The sequence below is a fragment of the Camelus bactrianus genome, chromosome 3, assembly GCF_048773025.1.
Source record: "Camelus bactrianus isolate YW-2024 breed Bactrian camel chromosome 3, ASM4877302v1, whole genome shotgun sequence".
NCBI lineage: Eukaryota > Metazoa > Chordata > Mammalia > Artiodactyla > Camelidae > Camelus > Camelus bactrianus.
The window spans coordinates 117297607-117322358 of record NC_133541.1 but is presented as its reverse complement, the minus strand read 5'-3'; the positions used below and the strand labels follow the sequence as shown (position 1 = coordinate 117322358).

Sequence of the window (24752 nt, the reverse complement as noted above, 5' to 3'; positions counted from 1 at the left end):
AAGGACCAGGGTTGTAGCAGAGAAGATGATGAAATATCTGTGCTCAAGAAGCTCACACTCCAGGGAAGGAAGATGTAAAGAATAAGAATAAGAATAAGAATAAGAATAAGAATAAGAATAAGAATAAGAATAAGAATAAGAATAAGTTGGGAGTGATAAGTACTGTGAAGAAAAATAGAGAAAGAAGGGTAGAGGGAGATATAGGTAGTTCAGAAACCTCTCAGTTTTGCTTTCTAGTCTGAAACTATTGCCTTCGGAAAGTCAAGACTTCAGTTAATAAACTTGAAACAGTCGTCTCAACAGATACAATAGCCAGACTCGGGTTTTCCTGGTGGAGAAGGCTGAGGGGCAAGCATTTTGTTTTAGGCATTATGCTAGGAGTCTTCACACTCCAGGGAGAGGTTTGGCATAACCAGAGGCAGGCCTTACAACAGAAGTTTTTCCCATCACGTGTCCTCACCTATTAAATACATTTTTCACCTTGCTTTACTACTGGGCTGTTTGAAGTTTATTTCCTTTCCTTTCCCAGGACTTCTAGATACACAGGGCTATGGGAAGGACACTGATGGGGACCATTTTTGCATACAGCTATGGCAAGCTTCTGGGATTCCTGAGAGCTCGTTTGGAGGTTCTAGCAGGGGGTAGCAGCTACTCGTATACCCTTGACCGAGAAAAAGGGTCCTCCTCTATCGGAGATGGTTGTCCTCTTCGACTGGGCGCACAGCTTCAGGAGGGATGCACATGGAGTGGTGAGGGAGGAAGGGGACACCCGCTTAGCCAGCCAGATCAGCCAAATCAACCCTGGCGATCAATGGAGTGACAGATGTCGCAGCCAGATCACCCTCACATCCAAGCTTCTGGGATTCTTAAGAATTGCTTGTGATCGAGTCCTGTCTACTTAGCTCTCAAGGTAGAGCATCTTTCATTAGGGTTTTGGCCTAGGAGATGAGAGATGATGTGATTAGCCTCTGCATGAATTTCAGAGAAAGCCTATAGAGTGTCAAGGCTGATGAGGCATGAAGCCCAACAGTTTAACCCAGCAGAATGCAGTCTCTGCTCAGGGCTCCAAATGGGAAGTTCAGCCCCAAGCTGTTTTAGATACTCCTGGAGAAAGTAAACTGAAGACTGATGATGAGGGAATTCCAACCGTGTTTCCCAGTTCTCACCGGTGGAAGTGGCTTCAGTTCTCAACTAGGAGAAGACTTTGGTTAGAAGTCTGATTATGTGGTTAGAATGGACAGTCTTGGGGGGGAGGGGGGCAAAATTCACCAGGTGCTGATGGGTGGAAGCAAGGAAAGATGGTTCATTTTGAGAACCACCCAAAAATGGTCTCGTGAGTGGATTGAACAGACAAGGAAGGGAATGCAACAAGAACAGAATTAGGAGAAAGGACTTCAGAATGTTGGTAGCTCACCAATTCTTCTGTATTAGAAGCCTGATGCTGGAAGATCGCAGTGGAAGATGGCAGTAGAATATCGGTTGGATCCATTTTTGGCCCAAATGTGAAATTTTCTAGGTACAGAGGAAGAAACATAAAGACTGAGGCAAGGAAAAGAGAAGACAGAAAACAAAAGGAGGCAAGAATAGGCACTGAGGGCCAGAAAGGAGGAAAAGGGGACAGTTAGAAATAAAACAGAAGAAATGACAGTAAGTGGAGAGAATAAAACAGGAATGGGAGAGAACAGAGATGAGGGGGAAAGAACAAACACAGGAAGTGGAGCAGGAGCAGGGAATTCTAGATGGAGAGTCCCAGCTTGCTAGAAAATAGCAGGAGAAAAATGTAGGGGGCCTATGTGGGGGTGGGGAAGATTGCCCCTTAACCTCAATTCTAATCTCAGGCTCCTCTTTCCCTAGTAAGCCTGGCTTAGGTGGCCAGTGTTTTGTCAACACCCCCTACTTGCCCTTCTGACTTTACCTCTCATCTCCATTTGAATACGCAAGGGCAACAGTGCAATGGGAATGAAGATGACTAAGACGAGAAATGCTCGACTGCGGATGGAGGAGACAGGGCACTTCCCCTACTGGAGGAACCCTATCTTTGTCTGAGCTCTTCTCACCCATCACATCCAGCCAGGGAAGACCTCCACTCCCACAAAGCAGCGCACAAGAAGCCAGGTTCTACTGACAGCAAATCAGATTTCTCTTTATTTCCATCTTCAACAGGGGATGAGACATAAGGAGTGGTCCAGGTGCCTGGATTCTAACCTCCCACGTCTGCTTGGACCTTTGCCTGAACCCATGACATCCCTGCCTGATTTTCAAATGTCCCTTCCTTTACTCTGGAAACACCTTCATTTCTTCTGCAATAAACCAAAGGCCCAGGTGCATGTACCCCTGCTACAGCCTGGATGATAACCGAGCTGTATCTGTAAACCCGCGATTTCCCGCAAGCATTCGGCAGCGGGGCCTGTTCCGAAGGGACCACCGGCAGGGCCCCCTCCTGCGGACTAGAGCGGACAGCAAGCGGGCCACCCGCCGGCCACGCGCCTGTAAGGAAGATGAGCGGGCATGAAGCGCAGCTCTCGGGGACAGTAACGACCGGAGTGCGGCGCTGATCTCAGCAGTACTGGTGGCCCGGCGCTCGCCGTGTACATCCGCGTCCTCTCGCCTAAGCCGGGTCACCCCGCGCGCCATCTGGTTGAAGAGGTCCCGCTCCATCACGTGCAGTACGACCACTGCGTCGCTGGACACCTGCTGCTTCAGCACCTGGAACACAGTGTCGCCCCTCGATCGGCGCCTTGTGCTCCGCCGTGTCCCCTGCCGCAGCGGCGGAGAGCACCCCTGCTGCTGCTGCGACATCTCCGACGGCGAGTCACCCGGCTGCCGGCTTCCTTCTCCTTCATGTCCTGCGCCCTTCTGGGCTGGACTTCAGGACTACAAGAGATGGGCGGGCAGCTCACCAGGCCCCAAGCGGAGAGGCGCCCCGCATCTCTTATATACCGTCCCGCCCCGCCCACATGGCGTCACAGGGGGCCCTGGCGGGCCAAGCCCAGCTGTGATTGACCGCGGGACGCAGGCACCGCCCACTGATGGGCAGAGGGCGAGGACAAAAGGCATTGGACTCCTGGAGATAGTAATTGGCTGGAGAAAACAGACGCCGCACGCTGATTGGATGACGGGGAGAGCAAAGGGGCGGGAAAGTCTCTTGCATAGACGTGGGGCCTGGGCAGGATTGATGATGTCTTGGGGACTCGAAATTTAAGGCAGAAACTACCTGTAGAGTGCTCCTTCTCCGCTCCAAATGAGTCTTCTCAGGATTTCGGAGCAGCGGGTTGATAATACAACACTGGAGCAATCTGGCTGTTCCCTGCTTGGACTAGGGGAGTGGAAGGTGGTTTTCTATTTGGGGAGACGATATTGAGAACTCAGAGGGTACTGCAATATTATTAAATTTGGCTTTTCCCAGGGCAGAAGATAAGGAGGCTAAGGTGCCGTCTAGAGTCCCAGAAAAATAAATGCCAGTCTCAGATTGGGCTAAGGTAGAGGACAAATATAGAGAATCCCTTCTTCCCCTCCAAGCCAAAGAAGTTAGTGCTTCTCTGCAGGACATAACAAAAGAGGGTGACTGTTTTGAGAGACCTGGCTCATCTGTTACTTCAGTGATGTAAGAAACTGAAGAGAGGCTGAAAGAAAAAAAAAAAAAGAAAAGAGGATTTCTTTGGAGAGGGTTATAGGAGAATTAAGGAGTTTAGAATTTTATTATTTTGAACAGTATCAGACTGAGAGAACAAAGAGTGTTCTTGGGTCTCACATCAAGTAAAGGACTTTTTATTATCTAAGAGTGACTGAGAGTTATGGAACCTGCTCTGATTTCATCCACGGGACAGAGGAACCAGGATTTTGCAGATGTCTATTAAGGGACCGTGAAGGGAAAGAATAAAGTTTTTTTCTGTTTGTCCGCTATGGAGTTCTCCTGTTATGATTCATGAAGGACTTTCATTAATGAGTAAAGTTTCTGGAATAAGGTGGTTAATCTTTCTTTCTACCTTAGACCAGGCAGATGAGTATCTTGTTGAGTCACTGGTACCATAATTCAAGAGTATGATACGGGCAGGATGTACTGGGTTCATCCTAAGGGTAGCTTATGAGTGGACACCATGTCATTTGGGCTGTTTAGGCCATAGAGAAGGAAAGCATGGGACAGCAACAATCATCATATACCAACAACAAACACACAAGCAAATAAGTTCCTAAAATGATTTCAGACTACTATGAGTACTATGAAGGAGATAGAAGAGGGCGGTGGGGCAGAAAATGATAAAAAGAATCTGAATGGGTGATCTTGGAGCTGAGATTTACTTAGGAAGGAAACAACCACATGAGAAGCTGGGGAGTGGGTGCTCCAGAGAGAAGGAACTCCCCCTCCTGCACGCTTGGAACCCTTGAGAAACAGCAAAAAGGTGTGGGAGGCCAGAGAAGCAGCACAGGGCCAGGCCACATAGGCCTTGAGGTCATGGTGAGGGTTTTGGGTTGCCCTGGTGACCACTGAAAGGTTTTAAGCAGGTTTGTTCCTCCCTGCTTTGTGAGAGTGGAAGGAAGCAGATCAATCTGGCAAACACTTTGCAGATGTGACTGTTTTAGGGTATCAAGATGAGGCGATTATTTGGATTATCTAGGTGGGTCTAAATGTCTTCTCAAATGTTCTATAAAAGAGAAGCACAGGGAGATTTGATACAGGCAAAAGAAGAGGCAGCAATGCGACCAGGGAGACAGAGATTGGAGTGATGTGGCCACAAGTCTGGGAATGCCAGGTCACCACTAGAAGCTACAAGAGGCAAGTAAAGGATTGTCCCCTAGAACGCTTACAGAGGATATGGCCCCGGTGACACCCTGACACTAAGACTTCTGACCTGCACAGCTATGAGTGAAAAAATTTCTGCTGTTTTTAACCACCAAGTTTGTGGTAATGTTATGGCAACCACAGAAAACTAATACAGGTGACTTGGAATAAGGTTTTAGCAGTGGAGAGGGCCAGAAGGGATTGGATTCAAGATCTATTTCTGCAGACAGTATCATCAGGACTAGCTGATGTATGTGATGTTAATATCACAGAAGAGTCAATTAGGATTCCCAGGTTTTTATCCTGAAAAGTGGATGGATGATGGCAAAATTTACTGAGATAGGAGAGGGGGCAAGGATTGTTAAATGTTATGTGTTGGCCACAGTCATGTTTGAGAAAATAGTATCCACTAGCTTTTGTCACTGCTATGTGCCAGGCACTGTTCTCTAAGTTTGTAACTCAGTTATCAATGTAGAGCGGGCAGTTAGATGTATGAGTCTGGAGCTTAAAAGTTAGGCTGGAAATATAAATATGGGAGTCATCACTGCATTTGAAGCCATGGGGCCAAATAGATCAAACAAGATGAAAGAAACGAGAAGACTTGGTTCTGGGACCAAACCCAAGCCAGAGGACACTCAGTCTATATTTTGCTGGGACAGTGGATGAGGATCCAAAAAAGGAAAAGAGAAGCCAATGAGGAGGGGGGAAAACGAGAAGTGTGTGAAGTCACAGAAGCTAGTCTGGCGTGGGGGATGGGGGGTGAGGTGCATGGAGGGAAATATCTAACATTGTCAGATGTTCCTCTAAGGGTAGAGAGGCAGACAGAGAACTGACCACTGCCTTTAGCAAAGTGGCTGCCCCAAGTGGCCTTGAGAAGCACCATTCCAGTGGCTCGGTGGAGAGAAAAGCTTCATCGGAGTCAACTGAAGAGAGAATGGAAGGTGCGGAAGAGTCCACAGCAAATCTAGGCAAATTTTCGGACGACTTCTGACGGGAGCAGAGGGAATAGGCTATAGGTGGTGGTTGCCTTGGGGGTCCAGGGAAGGCTCTAATTGGTTTTTAAGGTAGCCGATTTTCCCGCACGTGTTAGCTTGTCGGTGGCAATTGGGAGGGGGGCCTGAAGTTGAAGTACAAAGTAGGAACAATTGCAGAGACCATGTCCCTGGGCAGGCTGGACGGGCAGGGGTTGGCGAATGGGAGGAGAGCTTGGCCCTAATTATTCCATTTTCCTAAACTTTTGGTCACCAATGATCGGTGCTCGTCAAGGAAGCGACCCGCCCACAAACCCCCAAAGGCTCGGCGACCAGCGTGGGCTTCTTGCGGGAACCACGGCTCCCAGCAGGCGTTGCGCTGGGCGGCCAGTGCGCATGCGCCCGCCGCCTGCCTCCGACCCTCCCCTCCCCCGCAAGCCCTGGCCCCAGTTCCGGGCTGGAGCCACCGACGCGAAGGGGGACGGGTTCCTCTTAAAAGAGAAACGGCGGCCGCGCGCGCGAGGTGGGCCCCTGTCCTCCCGCCGCTCTCCGGGCCTGCGCGCGAGGCGGGGGAGGCGCAGGCGCAGTCGGGATGAGGGCGGGTGGGGGCGCACAGGTAAGGCCGGGGTGGGGGTGGGCCGCGGCGGGAGCTCCGGGCGGCCTGCGAGCTGTCTTTAGAATTGGCCCGTCCCACGAACTGTGAGCGATCAGTGGGGCCGCCGGAGACGGGGTGGGGGGCACCCTCCCGACCCCCGCCCCGCCCTCCCCGGGCTCCACCCACATCATCCCGACTCTAAGGAGCTCTCGCAATGCACACGACCTGGTCCTTCCCTCATCAACCAGTAAAGGCCTGCGCCCTTTTCAAGATGGAACTGTTACCTTACCCCCTCCCCCCAGCCCCTCCCCAGTTGAAATTTCCTTACCCATAGCTCCAGGTCTACACTTCAGTGGGCCTGGGATCGGGTCATTCTGACTTTTATGCTGACCCCGTAACTCCCATCCCCTCGATACCCACCCCATAGCGCTGGTTCACACGCCCTGTAATACAAGCAAAGGTTGTTTTGGCCCAGTGGTAGCGAATCCTATTGCAATGGTTTATTTAGTTCTGTCCCGACTCATTGATGAGGAAACTGAGGCCCTGGCGGATGATGGAGCCGGGGACTCTGGCCCCAGATGAGGTCGGCCCACACGCATGTCTCCTCCAGTCTGCAGGCCCTGGCGCTCATGGCTGCGTCGCCTGCGGACGCGTCCCGCAGGCGGCGGGAGAAGCGGCGGCAGCTGGATGCCCGTCGCAGCAAGTGCCGCATCCGCCTGGGCGGCCACATGGAGCAGTGGTGCCTCCTCAAGGAGCAGCTGGGCTTCTCCCTGCACTCGCAGCTGGCCAAGTTCCTGCTGGACCGGTTAGGGGCTGGGTCAAGGGCTCTGGGGGAGGGCATCCAGGCTGCATCACCTAGAACCCTACCTGTCTCCCCCCAGTTCCCAGTGGTGGCCCGCTGTTCCTTATCACCAACCGATTTATCACTTCAGCAATAAGGCCAGTGTGATTTGTGTCCTCCCAGGGTCCCGTCCCGCTCCACTTGGTCCCCAGAGGATAGGGGACCCTTTAAGTGTGTGAGTGCCCAGAGCTGAAGGCAGTTGGCTACATGGGCCTCCAACTGACCTACCTTTTATCCCCTTGGCAGGTACACTTCGTCAGGCTGCAAGCTCTGTGCAGGTGGGTAGGGAATGACTAAGGGTAGGGGGTCAGGAGCCAGAGAGGGAAGAGGGGGTAACCGGGAGTGTTGTGACCCAGAAATTAGATTAGAGAGAACTTTGAGTGAGTTTGGGAAGAGATGAGGGAATTGGGGAGTCCAAGGTAGTTTGATGGGGGCAGCCTGTGGAGAAGGGAGCACTATCTCAAAGTCTTGGGGTCTGGGCTCTGAAGAATGGTAAACTGGATTAGGGACCAGGGTTGCCCAGGGGGTTGGGGTACAGGGCTGTCTGGGTGTGAGCTCTCCAGGATGAGAGTGGGGGCTTCCTAGCTCACCCTGACTGTTGCCTCCCCTGCTCCAGGTCCTGAGCCCGTGCCCCCGAAGGGTCTGCAGTATCTGGTGCTCCTGTCTCATGCTCACAGCCGAGAGTGCAGCCTGGTGCCTGGGCTGCGGGGACCTGGGGGCCAAGATGGGGGGCTTGTGTGGGAGTGCTCAGCAGGCCACACCTTCTCCTGGGGCCCCTCTTCAGGCCCCACACCTCCAGAGGAGTCCAGTCCGGTCCCCCTAACAAGTGTTGGTCAGAGAAGCTGGTGCCCAGAGGCCGGGAATGGGCAGGACCCTGCAGGTAGGCTGGGGGAAAGATGAGTTATGGAGGAAAGAAAAGGGTTCCCATCTCTGTAGCTCAGCACCCCATTCTTTAAAAACAATCCTTTCTCAATGGAAAAACGCTATGCTGACAAGGAAATATGTCCTCAAATTTTTTTTAGGTATGAAAAGCAAAATATGGAATAGGATGTATGGTATTTTACCATTAGTAGAAAAATAAGGAGAGAAAGAATATATATTTGTATGTACTTATGAATGTATAAAATATCTCAGGAAGGGAAACCAGGTTACCTGCAGGAAGAACGAGGTGGCTGGGGTATAGTATCGGAAAGGAGACTTTTCCACGGTGTACCTTTTTATATGTTGTTTTTGAGGGGGAATCATGTGAATGTACCATCTCTAAAATAGCCCCTCCCACTCCAGTGGCCTCTGTCCCTTCTTCCTCAGAGGTCCCCCCCCCCGACACTTCAGACCTTAGAACTGCACTTGTTCTCACCCCCCCCCCAAGTCCCAAATTCCTTGCTCTTTGACCCTATTTGTGCCAACAGGTTTGGAATCTGAGTGTGATGAGAGGACTCCGGAGGCCAGGTTGCCCAGGTGAGTCTGAGGTTGGGTAGACCTGGGTGGACAACAGGAGTGAGGGAGCAGGACCTCAGGCTTGCCTTCCTTGGACCTGCAGAGGGGTGGGACCCCCACCGGAGACCTTCCCCTCCCTAGGAGAAGGAGACGGAGAAGAGGAAGATGAGGATGAAGAGGAGATGCTCAGTGATGCCAGCCCGTGGACCTACAGCTCCTCCCCAGATGAGCAAGTTGGGGCCCAGGGAGGATGCTGAGCAGAGTGGGAGGAGGGAGGGAGTGGCTGGTTGGGGAACGTAGAACTTTGCAGATTTGAGGGAAGGCCTTGTTGGGGGAGACAGGGTAGGCTTTAGGGAAGGCAAAAAGAACTAGAGGCTTTGAATTGGGTGGAAAGAGGTGAAGTTAGGCTCTGGGAGAGAATCAAGGCTGAAAGCAGGTATGAATAGGGATCCTGGGGTAGGGGTAGGGTTGGTCTGAGTTGGGATCTTTGCAATTTAGGGGTTGGGAGTGGGCTGGGGCTGGCTGAGGATCCAGGGAGATAATACCCCCCTCCTCTTCATTCTCCTTTCAGCAGTGAGCCCGATGCCCCCAGACCACCCCCTTCCCCTGTCACCCATGCACTTAAGGAGGGGGAGACACTCCCGGCCCCTGCAACCGTCCCAGCTCCTCTTGCTGCTGCGCCATCCTCATCAGCACCCTCTTTGGGTCCTGGAGCTCCTCTGCCTGTGGAAGCCAGCACGCAGCCGGAGCTCAGTGGGACGCCTCAAGCAGCCCAGCAGACTGAGCCCCTGGCCAGGTAACCTGATGGCTGAGACAGAGGGCAGGGGCATCCTGGGACATGGCCCTCCCTCGAGGCCCTCCGCTCCCTCTTTGCTGCCCGTAGCCCTGGGAGTCAGGCTCAGTCTGCTCTGGCCTCGGCATGGGATGAGGACACTGCTCAGATTGGCCCCAAGAGAATTAGGTAGGACTGAGGGAAGGGGCTCTGGGGAGGGGGCGGAGAGGAGGGACATGGAGGAGAGCCCGTCAGAGTCCTCATGCTTCCTATTCCCCCAGGAAAGCTGCCAAAAGAGAGCTGCTGCCCTGTGACTTCCCTGGCTGTGGAAGGATCTTCTCCAACCGGCAGTATTTGAATGTGAGGGTGTGAGGGGCGCGCATTGGGTTCTGTGTAGCCTCACGGGTGGAGGAGGAGGGCTGAAGGAGGGGTGTTAGCAGGGGGATTCAGAGCCAGGAAAAGAGCTTGGCTACAGTTAATAATCACTAAACCAGCGACTGGGAGCTAAGGCAGCAAACCAAGCCTCAGGCACACAGCTACCACCCTCTGCCACCTGCTGCACGGGCCCTCTGAGGGCCACATGGAGATGATGGTGGCATTCCTGGTGCTAGTGACTGTCCTAAGGAGATGTGATATGTGTGTCAAGTCTTTTGATCTTCTCAACATTCCTACAGAGTAGGTGCTGATACGATTTGTGCTTTGCAGATGAGGAAACCGAGGAACACAGAAAGGTTAAGTGTTGCCCAAGGCTCCCCGGCTAGTGTGTGATGGTGCCGGGGTGCCTCAGTCCATCGGGCTGCCTTGCCCTGCTGGCTCAAGTGGGTGGTCCTCACTCCAGGAGGACTGAGAGACAGTGCTGTCCCCAGCCTCACTGCAGGAGGGGTTTGAGGCACAGAGAAGGAAGAGTCTCAGCCAGAGCCCTCACAGGGCAGATCCTGAGGCTGGGAGAGGACCCAGACCAGAGGGCTGGTGAGGCCTGGGTGGATGGGATTTGGAAGAGGGGGAAGGTCCCCTAGTGGTGGTGAAGCTCTGGGCTGAGAAGAACATTCAGCAGGGCTGGTCAGACATACTGGAGTCTGTTAACAAAGGAGACAGTTTAATTATGGGAAAGTCAGACTATGGAGAAGGGGAAAACCCATGCAACTGAGTGAGCCAGGATGCGAAATTAGGCCAGATAAAGAGAGAAATATTTCCCAGAAATACCAGGAGTTAAGGCTGAAGAACACATACCCTTAAAATTGTTCCAGGTTGAGAGAAAGAGTGTGTGTGTATGTGTGTGTTTCCAAAACAGACTTAGGTCAAAATGTTATAATCCCGTGGTGAAGTATTAATAAAAAACCAATCTGAATGATATGGTTGTATGTTAATACTGATATCAAAGAGGGTAATCAGGTCTACCCAAAATGTGTTCCCATCCCTGGCAGATGACAAGTCCATGGTTAGGGGACCAAGAGTATCACCAGAATGGCCCATTGTTCAGGAAACTGGGCTTTGCAAGGTGCCGTTGTGACAAGGTGATGAGATAATGGAAGTTGAGGGCAGGATAGAGTGAGGGCAGAGTTTGGGGTCAGGAAGGGATGGGATCGGGGTGCTCACGTGTAGGTGAGACCTGGCCGGGATGATGTGAGCTGGTGGTGACCAAGGAGAACTGCCTGGGGAGAGGACAGAGGAGCCCCGCCTGCTGGGTCAGCTCTGGTGGTCTCCCTTGCTTCCTTCCCTAGCACCACAAGAAGTACCAGCACATCCACCAAAAGTCCTTCTCCTGCCCAGAGCCAGCCTGCGGGAAGTCCTTCAACTTTAAGAAACACCTAAAGGAGCATGTGAAGCTGCACAGTGGTGAGTGGTGGAAATGCCTCCTCACCTCCCTCTGTGCGTCCCTTCACCCCCCAGTGGGGCCCATCACCTCCTATCTCCAGGTCTTGCCACAACTCTCTGTGGGGTAACTCTCGCTGAACTAAACACCCATCTTGCATTCTCTGTGTTGAGCACCCGCCTGCTTTAAACTGTTCTAGATGCTGGGATACAGCAGTGAATAAAGCCCTCATTTTATAAGGTGTCCACTCTAGTGATACCGTGCTCCGAAGAGATGTGAAAGCAGGGGAAGGAAGGAGAGCAAGAGGGAGGAGCTGGTTTTGGAGAAACGGAAGGTGCTTTGAGCAAAGACCTAAGTGAAGGGAGGGAGGAATGGAGGCTTCACCACATTCACTGGCAGCGTGTGAGGGCCCCTAAACTGGTATCTATCTGTGTGTCATGTTCCAGGAGTGGTGAGGAGGCCAGGAGGTTAGAAAGGAAGCGAGAGAGGTCAGATAGGTAGTGGGGGCCTCTAAGACCACCATCAGGATGGCTTGGCTCCTGGCCAGATGAATTTGGTACCATCTCAGGGTCTTGAACAGCAGAAGGACACTGAATTTAAAAAAGAGCATTGTGGCTGTCATGTGGAGGATAGGGGACATTACAGGAAATGTGCAGTGCGTAACGATGCCAACCTGGACGCATGGAGCCAAGTTGGTGGGAAGTGGCTGGAGGCTGACAGGAGAGTGAAGAGGGAACCAGGACTGCTGTAGGAAGGACAGATTGCCCACAGGTAGGACTGGCAGCGGGGAGTCGGGGGTGACTTGGAGGACTGGTGATGGGATTTCCTGAAAATGTGGGAGAAGCAGGTTTCAAGGAAGGGACGTTTTTTGGAAACATGCTAATTAGGTATCCCAGAAAATGTGAATCTGGAGTTCAGAGGAGATGTTGGGCGAAAGAAGAAGATATGTTCATCATGAGCACATGGGTGGTATTTGGAGCCGTGGGCGGATGGTACCTACAGGGAGGGAGTGAACGTGGGCAGAGAAGATGTCTGAGTGGGGCAGGTGGGAAGGGCAGCCGCAGAGGAGCCAGTGAGGCAGACGAAGGAGCCAAGTGGAGAAAGTGCTCCAGGAGGAGGGAGGGCTGAGCTGCGCCAGTGCCTCAGAGCTGCATAAGAGGAGGATGTGGACAGGCCCCCAGAAAGGCTGGGGGGAAGCCATCCTTGACCAGATGACCAAATGGTATGTGCCAAGGGAGGTGACAGGCAGAACAGAGAGGGGTCAAAGCAGAGAGGAGCTAAAGAAGTGAAGACAGCAGGCATGGACCACTCTTTGGAGCTTTGCTATGAAGACAAGCAGAGAAATGGGTCCAAGCTGGAGGGCTGTGGGCTTGGGGCACAGAGATGGGAATGAGCCCACAGGGAGGAAAGGCTTCCTGCTGCCAGAGGGGCGGGCAACCTCAGGTCGGTGAGGCGGGGTGTGTCTGGGCACAGCGGGAGGGCAGCCGCAGGGGAGCAGGGACCATGCGCACACAGGCACAGAAGCAGGCTGGCTGGTGGATTAGGTGGGAAGAGGGCGTGGGCATCCTCTCCTGGGTTCTCTCTTCTTGGTGGCTTATAAAACGAGGTCACTGCTGAGCGAGGCTGGTGGAGAGAGGAAGTCCTGTGGCAAATGCCCTTGTGGACTCTAGAAAGTGGGGAACGGACCAGGGAAATGCAGAGGCATTCCAGGGGGTGGGATGGGGGGGGCGTGAGACTTGTGGTTGTGATTTAAAGTAGAGCTGGGGAGGATGGTGGGGGGGGTGGGGGCGATTTGTAGTTTGTGTTTCTGGCCCCCAATCCCCACCCCACCTCGCCATCCCACTCCATGCCCACCAGCACACACGTGCCGGCCTGGAGCTGGCCAGGGGTTGTATTTATCCTGGTTTGGGTCTTAGTGTGAGTCAAGGAAGGCTACAAAGATACAAGCTGGGTGAGGAGGGGAATAGGAGGATGGTGGGAAGGCAGCGGGCCGCTGGACTGGCAGCCCGGAAGCATGGGACAGGCTGTAACAGGAAAAGGTAGGAGGCCCTGGCTGGAACTGGGATGCTTGAAATTGTGATTTCAAGGTGGTGCAGTAATGGGGCTTGACCTGGGAGTGGTGGCTGAGAAGGGATGGGGAGACCAGGTCAGTGAAGGTCAGGGAGAAGGGGAGTGGAGCGCCCGACACGTAGAAAACAAACTGACAGCAGTGGTGGTGGCTGCGGAGAGGACCTGGAGCCTGAGCTGCACAGGAGAGTGATGGGGATGGAGGCCGACGGTGTGCCTGTGTGGTTGGGTGGCAGGGCGGACAGTGTAGTGGCGGGTCAGGGGTCTACAGGATGGCCTCTCTGCTGCAGGCCCTGAGGCGTGGAGGTGTAGGGGGCCTGTGAGATCTGCTCTATATGGGCAATGGGCAGGTGCTGTTAGAGCTGGCGGGGGGGGGGGGCAGGCTCGGGGGAAAGGGAGAGGGGTAGGCTCTTGACACCTGCAGGGCGGCTGACAGTTCACAGGGCACTGCTGGGGGGCTGGGAGAAGTGTGATAGGCAGGCTGAACGGGGGCCGTATTCCTTTGGTGGTCCAAGGAGGGCCCACAGCCTGGGGATGGGTGCTGGGGTCTCCCCCATCTGCCCACAGATACCCGAGACTACATCTGCGAGTTCTGCGCCCGGTCTTTCCGCACCAGCAGCAACCTGGTCATCCATCGGCGCATCCACACCGGAGAGAAACCCCTGCAGTGAGTGTGGGGAGGGGAGCCTGGGGAGGGGCCGGGGTGGGGGTGGGGGGGGTTTGTTGGGGGGATAGGTGGGAATGGGGAGGTGCTGGCAGGACACCTGGGAGGCTGGGAGCAGGAGGAAGCCCTAGGGAAGCCAAGATGCTCTGAGGCCCCTTCCTTCCCTCTGCTGTCCCTGGCCCAGGTGTGAGATCTGTGGGTTCACCTGCCGCCAGAAGGCCTCCCTGAACTGGCACCGGCGCAAGCATGCGGAGACGGTGGCCGCCTTGCGCTTCCCCTGTGAGTTCTGCGGCAAGCGCTTCGAGAAGCCGGACAGTGTGGCAGCTCACCGCAGCAAAAGCCACCCAGCCTTGCTCCTGGCTCCACAAGAATCATCTGGTCCATTGGAGTCCTGTTCCAGCATCTCTGCCCCTGCATCCCTGGGGGCAGAGGAGGGGTCCAGCCCCCCTCTGGCTCCTCAGGCTTCCACGCTGCTCCCTTAGCAGAGGGCATTCCCTGGAATTTGTGGAGCCAGGCCCCAGGGACTGAAAAGCAGCAAAAAAAAAAAAAAAAGCCAGATGCCTGGTCCCTGGGAACTAGGGTGATGGGGAGTGCAGGGTAGGGGCAAGATAGGGCTCTAGGGGAGCCAGGCAACTTTAGTCTTCCTAAAGGACACAATAAACCCAGTATTTTACATGAACTTGTGTGGGCAAAGCAAGTGTTTTTGGCACCTCAGGTGCAGGAATCTTGATTCCTTTGGAAGCAGGCTTGGCTAGAATGTGCCTGATTGCAGGCCCCCAGCTGCCCTCACCCCGAGGACCCAGCCTTCTTTCTGAGTTTGCACTGGCACTTTGCAGTGCCTTTCCTGTGGAGTGTCACGCCTGCTCTTGCACTCAAGCAAGGCAGGCCGATAGTATGGAGAGTGCTTGGTCATTCCAGGGGATGTGCTGGGGTGGGGATACAGGCGTGTGATGGGCCCCGCTGGTACTCTCCTGTAACCAAATGTATAAGCCCCTGAAGGGTCTTGCCTTCCAGTGCAAAAATGAGGGAGCCACACATGCAAGATTGCTGGGCCTCAAGTTTGACAAAGGGAAGCCCTTGGCATCTGGAACCCAGACAACTCTTTATTTCACCACCTGCAAGCAAAAAAAAAAAAAAAAAAAAAAAAAATCACTGGCTAATTCCAGGGAATTTTCCACCCTGCACTGTCACCTCTGTGGAGCTCAGTTTCACCATGGCTCCAAGCTTGATAGGGCTAAAACATTCATACTCCATGTGGCAGTGCCAGGCTTTGTAGACCCCTGTGTTCTTGGCCCGGGTCCCAGGGCTAATGTGCTGAGAGGCACCTTGATTTGTACACCATCAGGTCTGGCCCATGGGCCATGCTGAGAGCTTCTGCCCACCTTCACGTGGTGTGAAGTACCCTTCTGGGTGCTTCTGGTGGGGAGATAACCGTTTAGTGAGGTGAGCTCTCTCACTATCTCTTTGCCTGCAAAGTCCCTATGTCTCAGAAGCTGAGGGAGAGAGCAGCAGAGAGACTGAGAGTAAAATTGGAAGGAAGAGGCAGGAAGGCCACGGGGCGGGAGGGATGTGATTCTGGCCACGTCTGTGATGACCATTACCTGAAGCAGCAGGACATCAGGAGTACCCGGAAAGGAGAGGTAGCGGACACTCGGGGCTGGAAAAATGAGATGGGACAAGAAAAGACAGAACCCTGGTAGATAACAGGAGACGCCTGAGAGCAGAGAAACAGCGCTAGGACACACCAGTACTTGGGGTCCGGGAGGTTCTCCTGGCACCTACACCCAGAGCTGGCGAAGAAGGGCTGAGAATAGGCAAAGAGCTGACCAGGAAAGGAGGCGTAGGGGCGCAGCAACAGAGATGGAGAAAGGCAACGGGCCACACTGCCTTTCCACAGACCCCCATCTGCAAGTTGTTCCCCCGCCCCGTCTCAGTATGTAAGTGCTTGTCTAGCCCACTCCTGAGAACCCTCTCAGCAAGTCTCTCTCAACTGAGACACAAAGAGTCCCGGCTTTTCCTGTTCAGCTTGGCCAGCATAGATAAGGGCAGTGCCTGCCATGGCCTGGGTGGCGGTGGCAGAGGCGGCGGCGGCAGCGCGAGCCCGTGTGTGCGCCCGCTGGTGCTGTGACAGTGAGCGGCTGTGGCTGAAGCACTTGCCACACTCCGCACACTGGGCCGGCCGCTCGCCTAGGTGCGTCTTGCGGTGCAGCGTCAGCTTGGAGCCCACGCTGAAGGCCTTGCCACACTCAGGGCACTTGTGCGGCTTGTGACCGGCGTGGTTGCGCCGGTGCACGTTGAGGTTGGACACGCACGTGAAGCGCCGGCCGCACACCTCGCAGCGGTAGGGCTTCTCGCCGGTGTGCGTGCGCCGGTGCTTGGTGAGGTCGGAGCGGTCGCTGAAGCAGCGGCCACACTCCGGGCACGGGAAGGGCCTCTCGCCCGTGTGGATGCGCTGGTGCACCACCAGGTCGGAGCGCTGCCCGAAGCCCTTGCCGCACGTGCCGCAGGCGTGGGGCCGCTCGCCCTGGTGGCTGCGCTGATGGCGCAGCAGCGTGGAGCTCTCGCTGAAGCGGCGGCCGCAGGCGCCGCAGGCGTAGGGCTTCTCGCCCGTGTGCGTGCGCTGGTGGCGCACCAGCGTGGCGCTCTCCAGGAAGCCCTTGCCGCACTCTGGGCACTTGAAGGGCTTCTCGCCCGAGTGGGTCTGCACGTGTCGCGTCAGCGTGGAGCTCTTGCCGAAGCTCTTGCCGCACACGCCACACTGGTGCGCGTCCGGAGCACGCGACTGCCGGCGCGGCGAGTCACCGGCGCGCTCGGCCAGGTGCGCACGCGCGTGGCTCCGAAGTCCCGCGCCACTGCGGAAGGCCCGTGGGCACTGCGGGCAGCGGTGGGGCGCGGCCGCGGGCGCGGCGGGTGTCCCCCACGGGTGCGCCCGCGCCTGGTGGAAGCGCAGCGCGCTCTGGCGGAAGGCACGAGGGCACAGCGGGCAGCGACAGGGCCGCTCGGGCGGGTGCCAGTGGCGCCGGTGCAGCAGCAGAGCGGGGAGGTGCGGGAAGCGGCGGCCGCAAGCGCGGCAGCGACAGAGGCGGCCGCGGCGCCGCTGGTGCGCGCTCTGGTGCAGGTCGAGGTGGCCGCTGTGGCGGAAGCTCTGGCCACACTCGCTGCAGATGTAGAGCGTCTGGCCCGCGTGGGCGCGTCGGTGAGCCCGGAGGTCCTTGGCCTGCAGGCAGCGCTCTCCGCATTCTAGGCAGAGGAAGCGGCTGTCCCCACCGTGGGCGCGCTCGTGCCGCAGCAGCACGGAACTGTAGCGGAAGCTCTTGCCACACTCACTGCACGCGTAAGGCCTGCCCACTGCGGCCTGGGATGCGGCCAGCATGGCGACGGCCAGGCCCCCGGCGCCCTCCCGGTGCGGTGTCCCACTCACACTCCAGGGTCCACGTCCTGGAGCTGTGAGTTACTTTCACTTTTCTTAAGGCCTTGAAAGGGACCTGTAGCAGGGGGGAGAGGGAGAGGCCTGGACAACTGGTCTGCGGATCCCAGGGCTCCTTCTCTCATGAGCAGGTGCTGTGGCTTTTTCGAAGGTGAGCTGCAGCTAGATGTGCCATGTACCGTGAGCCCTGCAGGGAGAAGGTCACTGTCACCCCAGCTACACCCTGGGGAATGGAAGGGCAAGTACAGGCTCCCTGTTTTTTGTAACTTCCTCAGCTACGGCATCCCCTGAATTCCCATTCTCCAAGAGGAGGCAAAGCCTCGAGGGTCCTAGATACATGGGGAGGGGGTCCTTGCGCCACTAGGAAGGGCAGAAGGGACTCAGAGGGGAGCTTGCCTCCAGTACACTGTGAGGAAGGAGATGAGGAGGAGGGCCTAGCCTATTTTATGGTCTTAGACCAGGGATCTTGGCCTCAAGATGCCCTAGGAAATGACCAAGGAAGGATAGGCAATGAGAAGTCCCCTGGACCTAGACCACACCAGCACCTTCTTCTAGAGACCTGGCTTTCCTGAGTCACCAGTGCAAACCCAGCCAGGCCTGGGCTGGAAAGACAGGAAGGGCCTTAGATGAAGCCTAAACTTATCCAGCAGCAGGAGCCTGGGCAAAAGGTTCAGAAAGGGCGGGGGCCTGAGCAAGGGAAGGTGTCTGAGAAACCCTAAAAGTACTACTCCTTGGCTCTGGGCAGCACACCTTACAGTCACATCACACCAGTGCACAATCCGAGTCCCCTGGCCTAGCCTTGAGAAAGCATCTCACGACCCAGGAAAGGCATGAAAAGGAAGCATAAATAACTCACAAAGAATATTATCAAAAGTTCATGGCGTTATCCAGGAAGTGCTTTTCACATTTTTAGGGAAGGCTGAGGAGAAGGAAGGGACAGCCTTTCCAATTCTCAGAGCATCCTGGTTGTTTGGAAACATTCTGCAGACATTCCTCATTGCCCCACCTCCAGGGATCTGAGAACCCGGAGTAGCAAAGAAGCCCCTTTATGGGGATGGGATCTGCTCTGTCCTCTTGATCTCAAACGGCATCCCTGACTCCATCTGACAAGTTGGTCCAGGTAGCTACCTAGCAGCAGGGTCAGCCTTTGTGCCCTCTATTTAGAGCACAAATAGGGCTGCCCTCCTCACCTGGCCGGCCTCACCACTGACTCCAGCCCTCGGGACCCGTGGATCTATCCCCAACCCAGTTCAGTGGGACACTGGAGATGAGATGCAGTCGTTATCGGTTATAGGCCATGTCACCCAACAGATCAGAGAGAGGAAGCAAACAAAATAGTCACGATTTTCTTCTTAGCAGTTGGAAATTCATCCTAAATACAGAGCTGTCATTAAAACAGCCCATAGACGGGGTCCTCATCTTTTGAATCCAAATGGGATCAACTGAAAAAAAGCCTTTATAGCCACAAACCTGCAGGGGTGGGCTCTGGAGCTTCTGCTCCCCTCTGCACTGGACGGGAGTGGCGGATGCAGGATGCTTCCTTCCTGTACTTCTGGAGCAGGATGTGCTCTGCCCTGCAGGAGCAGTGAAGTAAGAGGGACAATGTGAATTTAAACTAATTAGAGGAGACAGACACAGGAGGAGAAAGAAGAGGGAAGTATTTCCTGGAAGAGGGTAGTTTTTTAAATGGACACTTGCAAATATAAAAACGTACCAAGAATAGTATCACAAGTCACTCCCTCACCTGCAGCGTCTATCTGCATTTTGCATTTTGTTTCATCTGTGACACTCCCCTTACCCGACTCCACCCCACACACTTTCTTTTTTTGGTGTGCGTGTGGTGGGTGGATCTGGAGTATTTTAAATCCCAGATATCTTATTCAAAGAGGATGAGCTTTAAACAAACTCTGCAAGCAGAGACAGGAGCCTCTCTACAACCTGAGAGCAGACTTTAGAGGGAGCCTCTCGGATCTTCCAGACGGAACTTTCAGCCAAGACACTTGCTTCGGCTGCTGATTTCTAGCTGGTCAAATTCAAAGGAATGCTGGCCCTCCTATGAATAAAACCTTCCTTCAAGAGTCAGTGGTTGATCCCAAATGCCAAAGAGGCCAATGCTTATGCCTAGGTGAGTGTTCCCCCTCACCTGGGGGTCTCTGGAGACAATTGCTCCTCTCAGGCCATGTTTCTGGAAACACACCCTCTGCCAGGATACTGCCTTCCAGGGCACATGCCCAAGGAAGTAAGACACATGCACAAACATAAACACGCATACACAAATGACATATAAACAAACATACCACTTCCCCCCATTACAGATGTGGAGTAAGAGAGCCCGGTCTAGGGTGCAGGTTTGCTGCTTGAGTGCCAGCCAGGCTGTATCCTTCTGGTCTCTCTTCTGTACCTCACCCCATGCTGGAGCTTGCCTGGAAGGAAAGGGTCTATGCCCGGCAGGAAATCTAAAAGAAAAATAAAACATCACTGTGCCAAACGAAGAACAATTTCTGAACTGTCCTAAAGATTTTCCTGATTGAATTTTTAAGTTATACCATCAAATTTCTTTGGAGAAAAAAATAAGTACCAGGAGACAAACATTACACTGTTCACCAGAAATTGACACACGTTGTAAACTGACTATACTTCAATAAAAAAGAACACAAAAAAAAAAAAACAAACCCCATAAGTACAGGGAAGGCTTGGAAAGAGGGAACGGGGTCATTATGTATGAAATGTTAAAAGGTCCTAATTGTTCAATACTATAGTAGTTTAGTACCTTCCAAGCATTTAATAAAGACAGATATTTATAAATACTACACATATAACCAATAAAAACACGTACTAAGAAGATAAGCTAATGGCAAAAATATTCGTAATGAAGATAAACTTCCGAGTTTCGTATATCACTTTATTTTTGTTCCTTAATAGATCTTGCAGGCATCTCATGCCATATCTAACTGTTCACAAGAGTGCTGGACTTAAGTCAGGGTTCAGTGCATTTACTAACAATCTACTGTGAGAGCAGTGCAGTTCTTTTTCTTCTGAGTTGTGCTGTTCAGCCAACATAAGATTTTCTTCCCTGGTTATCTTTTCTACCAGGCCAGCATTTCTGGGGTGTGATGAAGAGGCAAGTGATCATCTCACAATTTCTCCATCTTTTTTTTTGTGTGTGTGGGGGGGAGGTAATTAGGTTTATTTATGTCTTTAATGGAGGTACCAGGGATCGAACCCAGGACCTCATGCATGCTAAGCATGCACTCTATCACTTGAACTATACCCTCCCCCCTGCAATTCCTCCGTCTTGAAACCAGAGATGGATAAAACTGATTTGGGCTGCAAGAGTGGGGCTGAGAGTTGTCCCAGCTGTGCTGTCCACTACAGTAGCCCCAAGCCACCTGTGGCAACTGAACACTTGAAGTGCGTTTGGTCCAAACTGAGATGTGCTGTAAGGGTCAAATACACTCCTGATTTCAAAGACCTAGTAGGAAAAAAAAGTGCAAAATCGCTCATTAATAATGTTTAATGTTGGCTATTCGTTGAATTGATAATATTTTGGATATACTGGGTTTAAGTGAAATATATTTTTAAAATTTATTCCACCTGTTTTTAAGAAAAGTGATGAGTACAAATGTAGCTCACGTTTTATTTCTATTGGATAGTGTTTGCCAAATGGCTGTTCCAAATTCTGGAATAATATACAAAGGGAGGCTGGCCACCTCACAGTCCCTGGAGAGGTTTGCATAGGAAGAGGTCACTGACCGCTCTGATCCTTAGAGCCGCAGTAATCAGAGTACACAGCCACTTTTCTCATCTCCCAAGATATGAGGCCCTGGCCACCCTCTCCAGAGGGCCCAGCTGCTCTTCAGGAAAGTGAATGTCTGAAAGAAGACCTGGGTGGGACTTGGGCACTACATGACGTGGGTACTCCTGGTTATCCCTATGTGACCTGAGGTTCCCTGCGGGTAGGCAGAGCCATCTAGCTCAAGGGTGCTAAGCAGGTCCAGGGACAGGAGGGGGATGGCAGGCTGGGTGGCCCATCTCTGGCTCTCCCCGACAGTCCCCAGCCACTCCTGGCCCTAGCCAGTGACAGACAGCAGCGCAGCAGGAAGCCCCAGGCAGCCCCGGGGACCAGGGCTCACTCTGTGCGCTCCACTGTGGATCACCCTTGCGGAGAGTGGTAGCTGCATTCTGGAGAGGAGACTCTTTGCTGGCCTTTCTATACATCCTCCGTATCTCCTCAACCCCTACCGCTGCCCCAGCCCTAAAGTCCGTTGCCCCAGCCTTCAAGACATTGCAGTCTCTAGACTCTAAGACACCCCTAAAGACGGCTGAAATGTACATCCAGATAGAAGCAAATAATCCACTTTTCACTCTCCTGGGGGGAAGTGGCGGGAGCAATCAGGTGGATGGAAAAGTTTAACTGGCCCTTTTTGGGGCCCTTCGACTTCCTGAAAGCCCTTCCCCCACCCTTCATTCAAGGCTCTCCTCCCGTACTACCTCCTCACCCTCACTCCTCCAGCCCCCTACTTGCCTTTATTCTGAATAATCAGGGAAAGTAACAGGAAACAGTGATTCCCAATCCACTCTGAAAAGGTTTCAGCCTCTTTTCTAGGTGAGGATGGGGTATGAAATCTAGGGCACCAAAGTGGCCACTCCTCACTTCCCTCTTCCCCAGAACAGAAACAAGGTCCAGTACTTTAGAAGAAGCTGCCCTTTCCAGCTTCAGATCCAGTGTGACATGTTTAAGGAGTTGGTGGAAATAGGAATGACAGCTCCCCCCACCCCCATCCTAAGTGCCCAAGCCTGATCACGATTCAAATGGATCTTTTTGCAGGTTTCTTCTGCAAAGATTTTCCTGTGAAATCTGAGAAGTGTGGAGAAGTTATGCATATTGATAGGGGGAGAACATACATAGTGGGATAGTTTATGCTCTAGGTCCCTTTGACACACGGGCAGGACTACAGCCCAGAGGGGCCAGAGCAGCCCAAAACTGGGATGAGGGAAGGGTTATATGGTGTTTTGCACCCTCCCTGGGCCTAGCAAGAAGCTGGACTTTATTATTTTTTTTTAAACGATGTATTAATCTGGGAATACAATTCTTTCAAACATTATGTTCCTGGAGGAAAGGCTGTCTCTCTAGTCCTCTGATCTTCCATAGCCCTATCCACTGCATATACTGCAAATACTGTACCTTGGTTTATTAAGTGGGAACCAGAGAGGCAAGCCTTCAAATTCTGGGTCTTCAATTACCAGCTCTATGACCTTGGACAGGGGGCTTTGTATGGCTAACACTGCTGCCTGAGAAAACTCAGCAAAGAAAACTACTATAATGCTTCATATGGAAAGAGGGAAGGTGTTAAGTCTGAGAACTGCGGTTGCCGAGTTTTTAGGATTTTCTCTGCTCAGGACAGTTCCTCTGAGGAGGGACCCTGAATTAGGGGTTGACTCCTACCCCTACTTCCAAGGCATCCTAAGCGTTCTGCAAGAGCTTTTAAGTCCTTCCCCCGACCCCCCAAAGAAGCCTCCTTCATAGGATCAGAGCAGCGTGGGCCTTTTGTGGACCCACTCCGCATCCCGGGAGCTTTGAGAGTAAGTAGTGACGTTGGTTACTCATTTTAAGACCTGGTGCCTAGTAGGGAGAAGGGTATAGTTCAGTGGTAGACTGCGTGCTTAGCATGCATGAGGTCCTGGGTTCATTAAAGTAAAAAACAATAATAAATAAACCCAATTAACCTCCCCCCCCCCCCAAATAAACAAAATACTTGGTGCCTAGTACTGGAGAACGGGGCCTCGGTCAGAAACTCCCCACCCCGCAACTCGGGCCCAGGCGCCAGCCCACCCGAAGGGCAAGTGGAGAGTAGCGGGCGTTTAGCATCGACTGAGCCTGGTGGCTGCCGCTGCCCTTTTAATCCGGCTCAGCCTAGCGATGTCTGCGTCGTGGCGCCGCCGGCCACGAAGGTCACCGAGGGCGGCCTGCTGAGGACAGACGGAGGGCAAGGCCTGGGAGGAGCAAGCCGCGCGGCGGCCGCGGGCATGCGCCGGCCAATCGCTCGCTCCGCGGCGCCTCCGCGTCACTCGTTGCCGGGGCGGCGTTCTCGATGGCTGCAGACGCGAGCAGCCTGGGACGAAGGGAAGAAGCCGGGCGACAGTTTGGGGACCACTGCCCCGTGCCAACCCTCCCTCCCAGCCCCTCGGTCCCCTCACCGGTCGCCGCCTGGCTCCTCGGACACCGCGCGTCTCCACTCAGCCGGCTCGCCGACCCCCGGATTTGCCGGGCTGGGGCGGGGAAGGAGAGAAGGAGCTGGCGGAGCGCGCGGCCGCCGAGTGGGGAGAGCTGGGAGGCGCCTCGGGAAAGGGGATCACGCTCTAGCCCTGCTCTCCCGGGTTGGCCAGTGGTCGGCCGCACGCGGGTCGCGTCAGCGGTTGCTGGAAGACTGGATGACTTTAAGAACGCTCCGCGGGAACAGCTAGCCTCGCCGGCCCAGGCCGCAGTCCCAGTGAGGGGGCGGGGCTCACGGGGGGAACCTAGGACTCTCTTGCCAAGGCCCTGCCTTCTCCCCAGGCTTAACCAATCACTGCCTCGTCCTTTGTTCTCGTCTCCGCCCGCTGGCCTCTTCTCGCCCAATCAGAGGGAAAGGCACTGAGCCATACTCACCGCCTCGCCGCCCGGTGGCGGAGTCAGGGGTGCAGCCTCAGGTCTTCCTGAGGCTCGCGCGCGCCCCTCTGGGCAGCCGAAATTGTGACCCTGCGGGTGCTGCTGCAGGGGTAGCGGGCGTCCGGCGCGGAGTGGCCTCCGGGTCCACGCACCGGAACAGTCCCGGCAGTAAATTAATGACTTCTTACAGTGAGGCCAGACTTAATACCTGTTGGCTTAATCCTCGCCACTGCCCTGCCAAGGAGGCTCCCACAGGTTAACGGATCCCTCTAAATTGCACTGCCTTGGCTCGGGGTACTCCTGGTCCACTTGGCAGCTATCTCTCCAAGTGCTTGCTGGCTGAGCTCTCTATGCAGTGTCGTCTTCCACCGAGAGGTGCTGTTAGTGTTGTTTTCCAGAAACGCATTTGGAAAGTGACCGTCCCCTGTTCAGGGCTGCCTATCAGACGCCAGATGATGGCTCTCAGTACACTTCTTTACCAGCCCTTATCTTCCTCTCGAGGTCACTTAGTACCACATATTCTGTCACCCATCCAGAACTCTTAACCCTTTGCTCTGCTCAGTGGTTCCCTAAATGAGTATACAGTTAAATCCCTCAAGTCTTCCCCCGGGTTCAGCCGGGAACACTCATCTGCCCCCTTTTTTCTTTCTTTCTACTTTTTATTGAAATATACATACATGCAGGAACATATGCAATTCATAAGTGTACAGATCAAATATTTTTATCACCTGAAAAA

The 24752-nt window shown here is 53.9% G+C and overlaps 2 protein-coding genes across 12 annotated transcripts; one reads left to right on the top strand and one right to left on the bottom strand.

Moving 5' to 3' along the window:
* The first annotated feature begins 6134 nt into the window (after positions 1–6134).
* On the top strand, positions 6135–14619 carry ZNF692 (zinc finger protein 692). 10 transcript variants are annotated; one of them, XM_074361078.1, is made up of 12 exons: positions 6135–6274; positions 6957–7151; positions 7434–7465; positions 7804–8067; positions 8597–8645; positions 8728–8853; positions 9199–9420; positions 9508–9585; positions 9678–9756; positions 11118–11232; positions 13844–13943; positions 14125–14619. In XM_074361078.1, exons 2-12 carry the CDS (start codon positions 6976–6978, stop codon positions 14420–14422), a joined length of 1539 nt encoding a protein of 512 aa, XP_074217179.1. In that variant the 5' UTR covers positions 6135–6274; positions 6957–6975; the 3' UTR covers positions 14423–14619. The 10 variants fall into 10 exon arrangements, with proteins under 10 accessions (XP_074217179.1, XP_074217176.1, XP_074217175.1 ...); XM_074361075.1 differs by having other exon boundaries at positions 9196–9420; XM_074361076.1 differs by having other exon boundaries at positions 6234–6367; positions 9196–9420.
* On the bottom strand, positions 10476–23867 carry ZNF672 (zinc finger protein 672). 2 transcript variants are annotated; one of them, XR_012505740.1, is made up of 5 exons: positions 23566–23867; positions 19665–19823; positions 18838–18941; positions 17362–17554; positions 10476–15055 (listed from the first exon to the last, which is right to left on the bottom strand). XR_012505740.1 is itself a non-coding variant. In XM_010953654.3 (4 exons), the coding sequence occupies exon 4, from the start codon at positions 17311–17313 to the stop codon at positions 15913–15915; it is 1401 nt and encodes a 466-aa protein (XP_010951956.2). In that variant the 5' UTR covers positions 17314–17554; positions 18838–18941; positions 19665–19823; positions 23566–23867; the 3' UTR covers positions 14978–15912. The 2 variants fall into 2 exon arrangements, 1 of the variants encoding a protein (XP_010951956.2); XM_010953654.3 differs by having other exon boundaries at positions 14978–17554.
* Between the last annotated feature and the right edge of the window lie 885 nt (positions 23868–24752).

What these genes read in the sequence shown, in the direction of transcription:
- ZNF692 (XM_074361075.1), top strand. Translation starts at nt 6,976, where the DNA reads ATGGCTGCGTCGCCTGCGGACGCGTCCCGCAGGCGGCGGGAGAAGCGG. An exon ending in CCGGAGGCCAGGTTGCCCAG is followed by an intron (nt 8,646 to 8,727) that starts GTGAGTCTGAGG and finishes TTGGACCTGCAG; the next exon opens with AGGGGTGGGACCCCCACCGG. An exon ending in ATTGGCCCCAAGAGAATTAG is followed by an intron (nt 9,586 to 9,677) that starts GTAGGACTGAGG and finishes CTATTCCCCCAG; the next exon opens with GAAAGCTGCCAAAAGAGAGC.
- ZNF672 (XM_010953654.3), bottom strand. Translation starts at nt 17,313, where the DNA reads ATGCTGGCCGCATCCCAGGCCGCAGTGGGCAGGCCTTACGCGTGCAGT.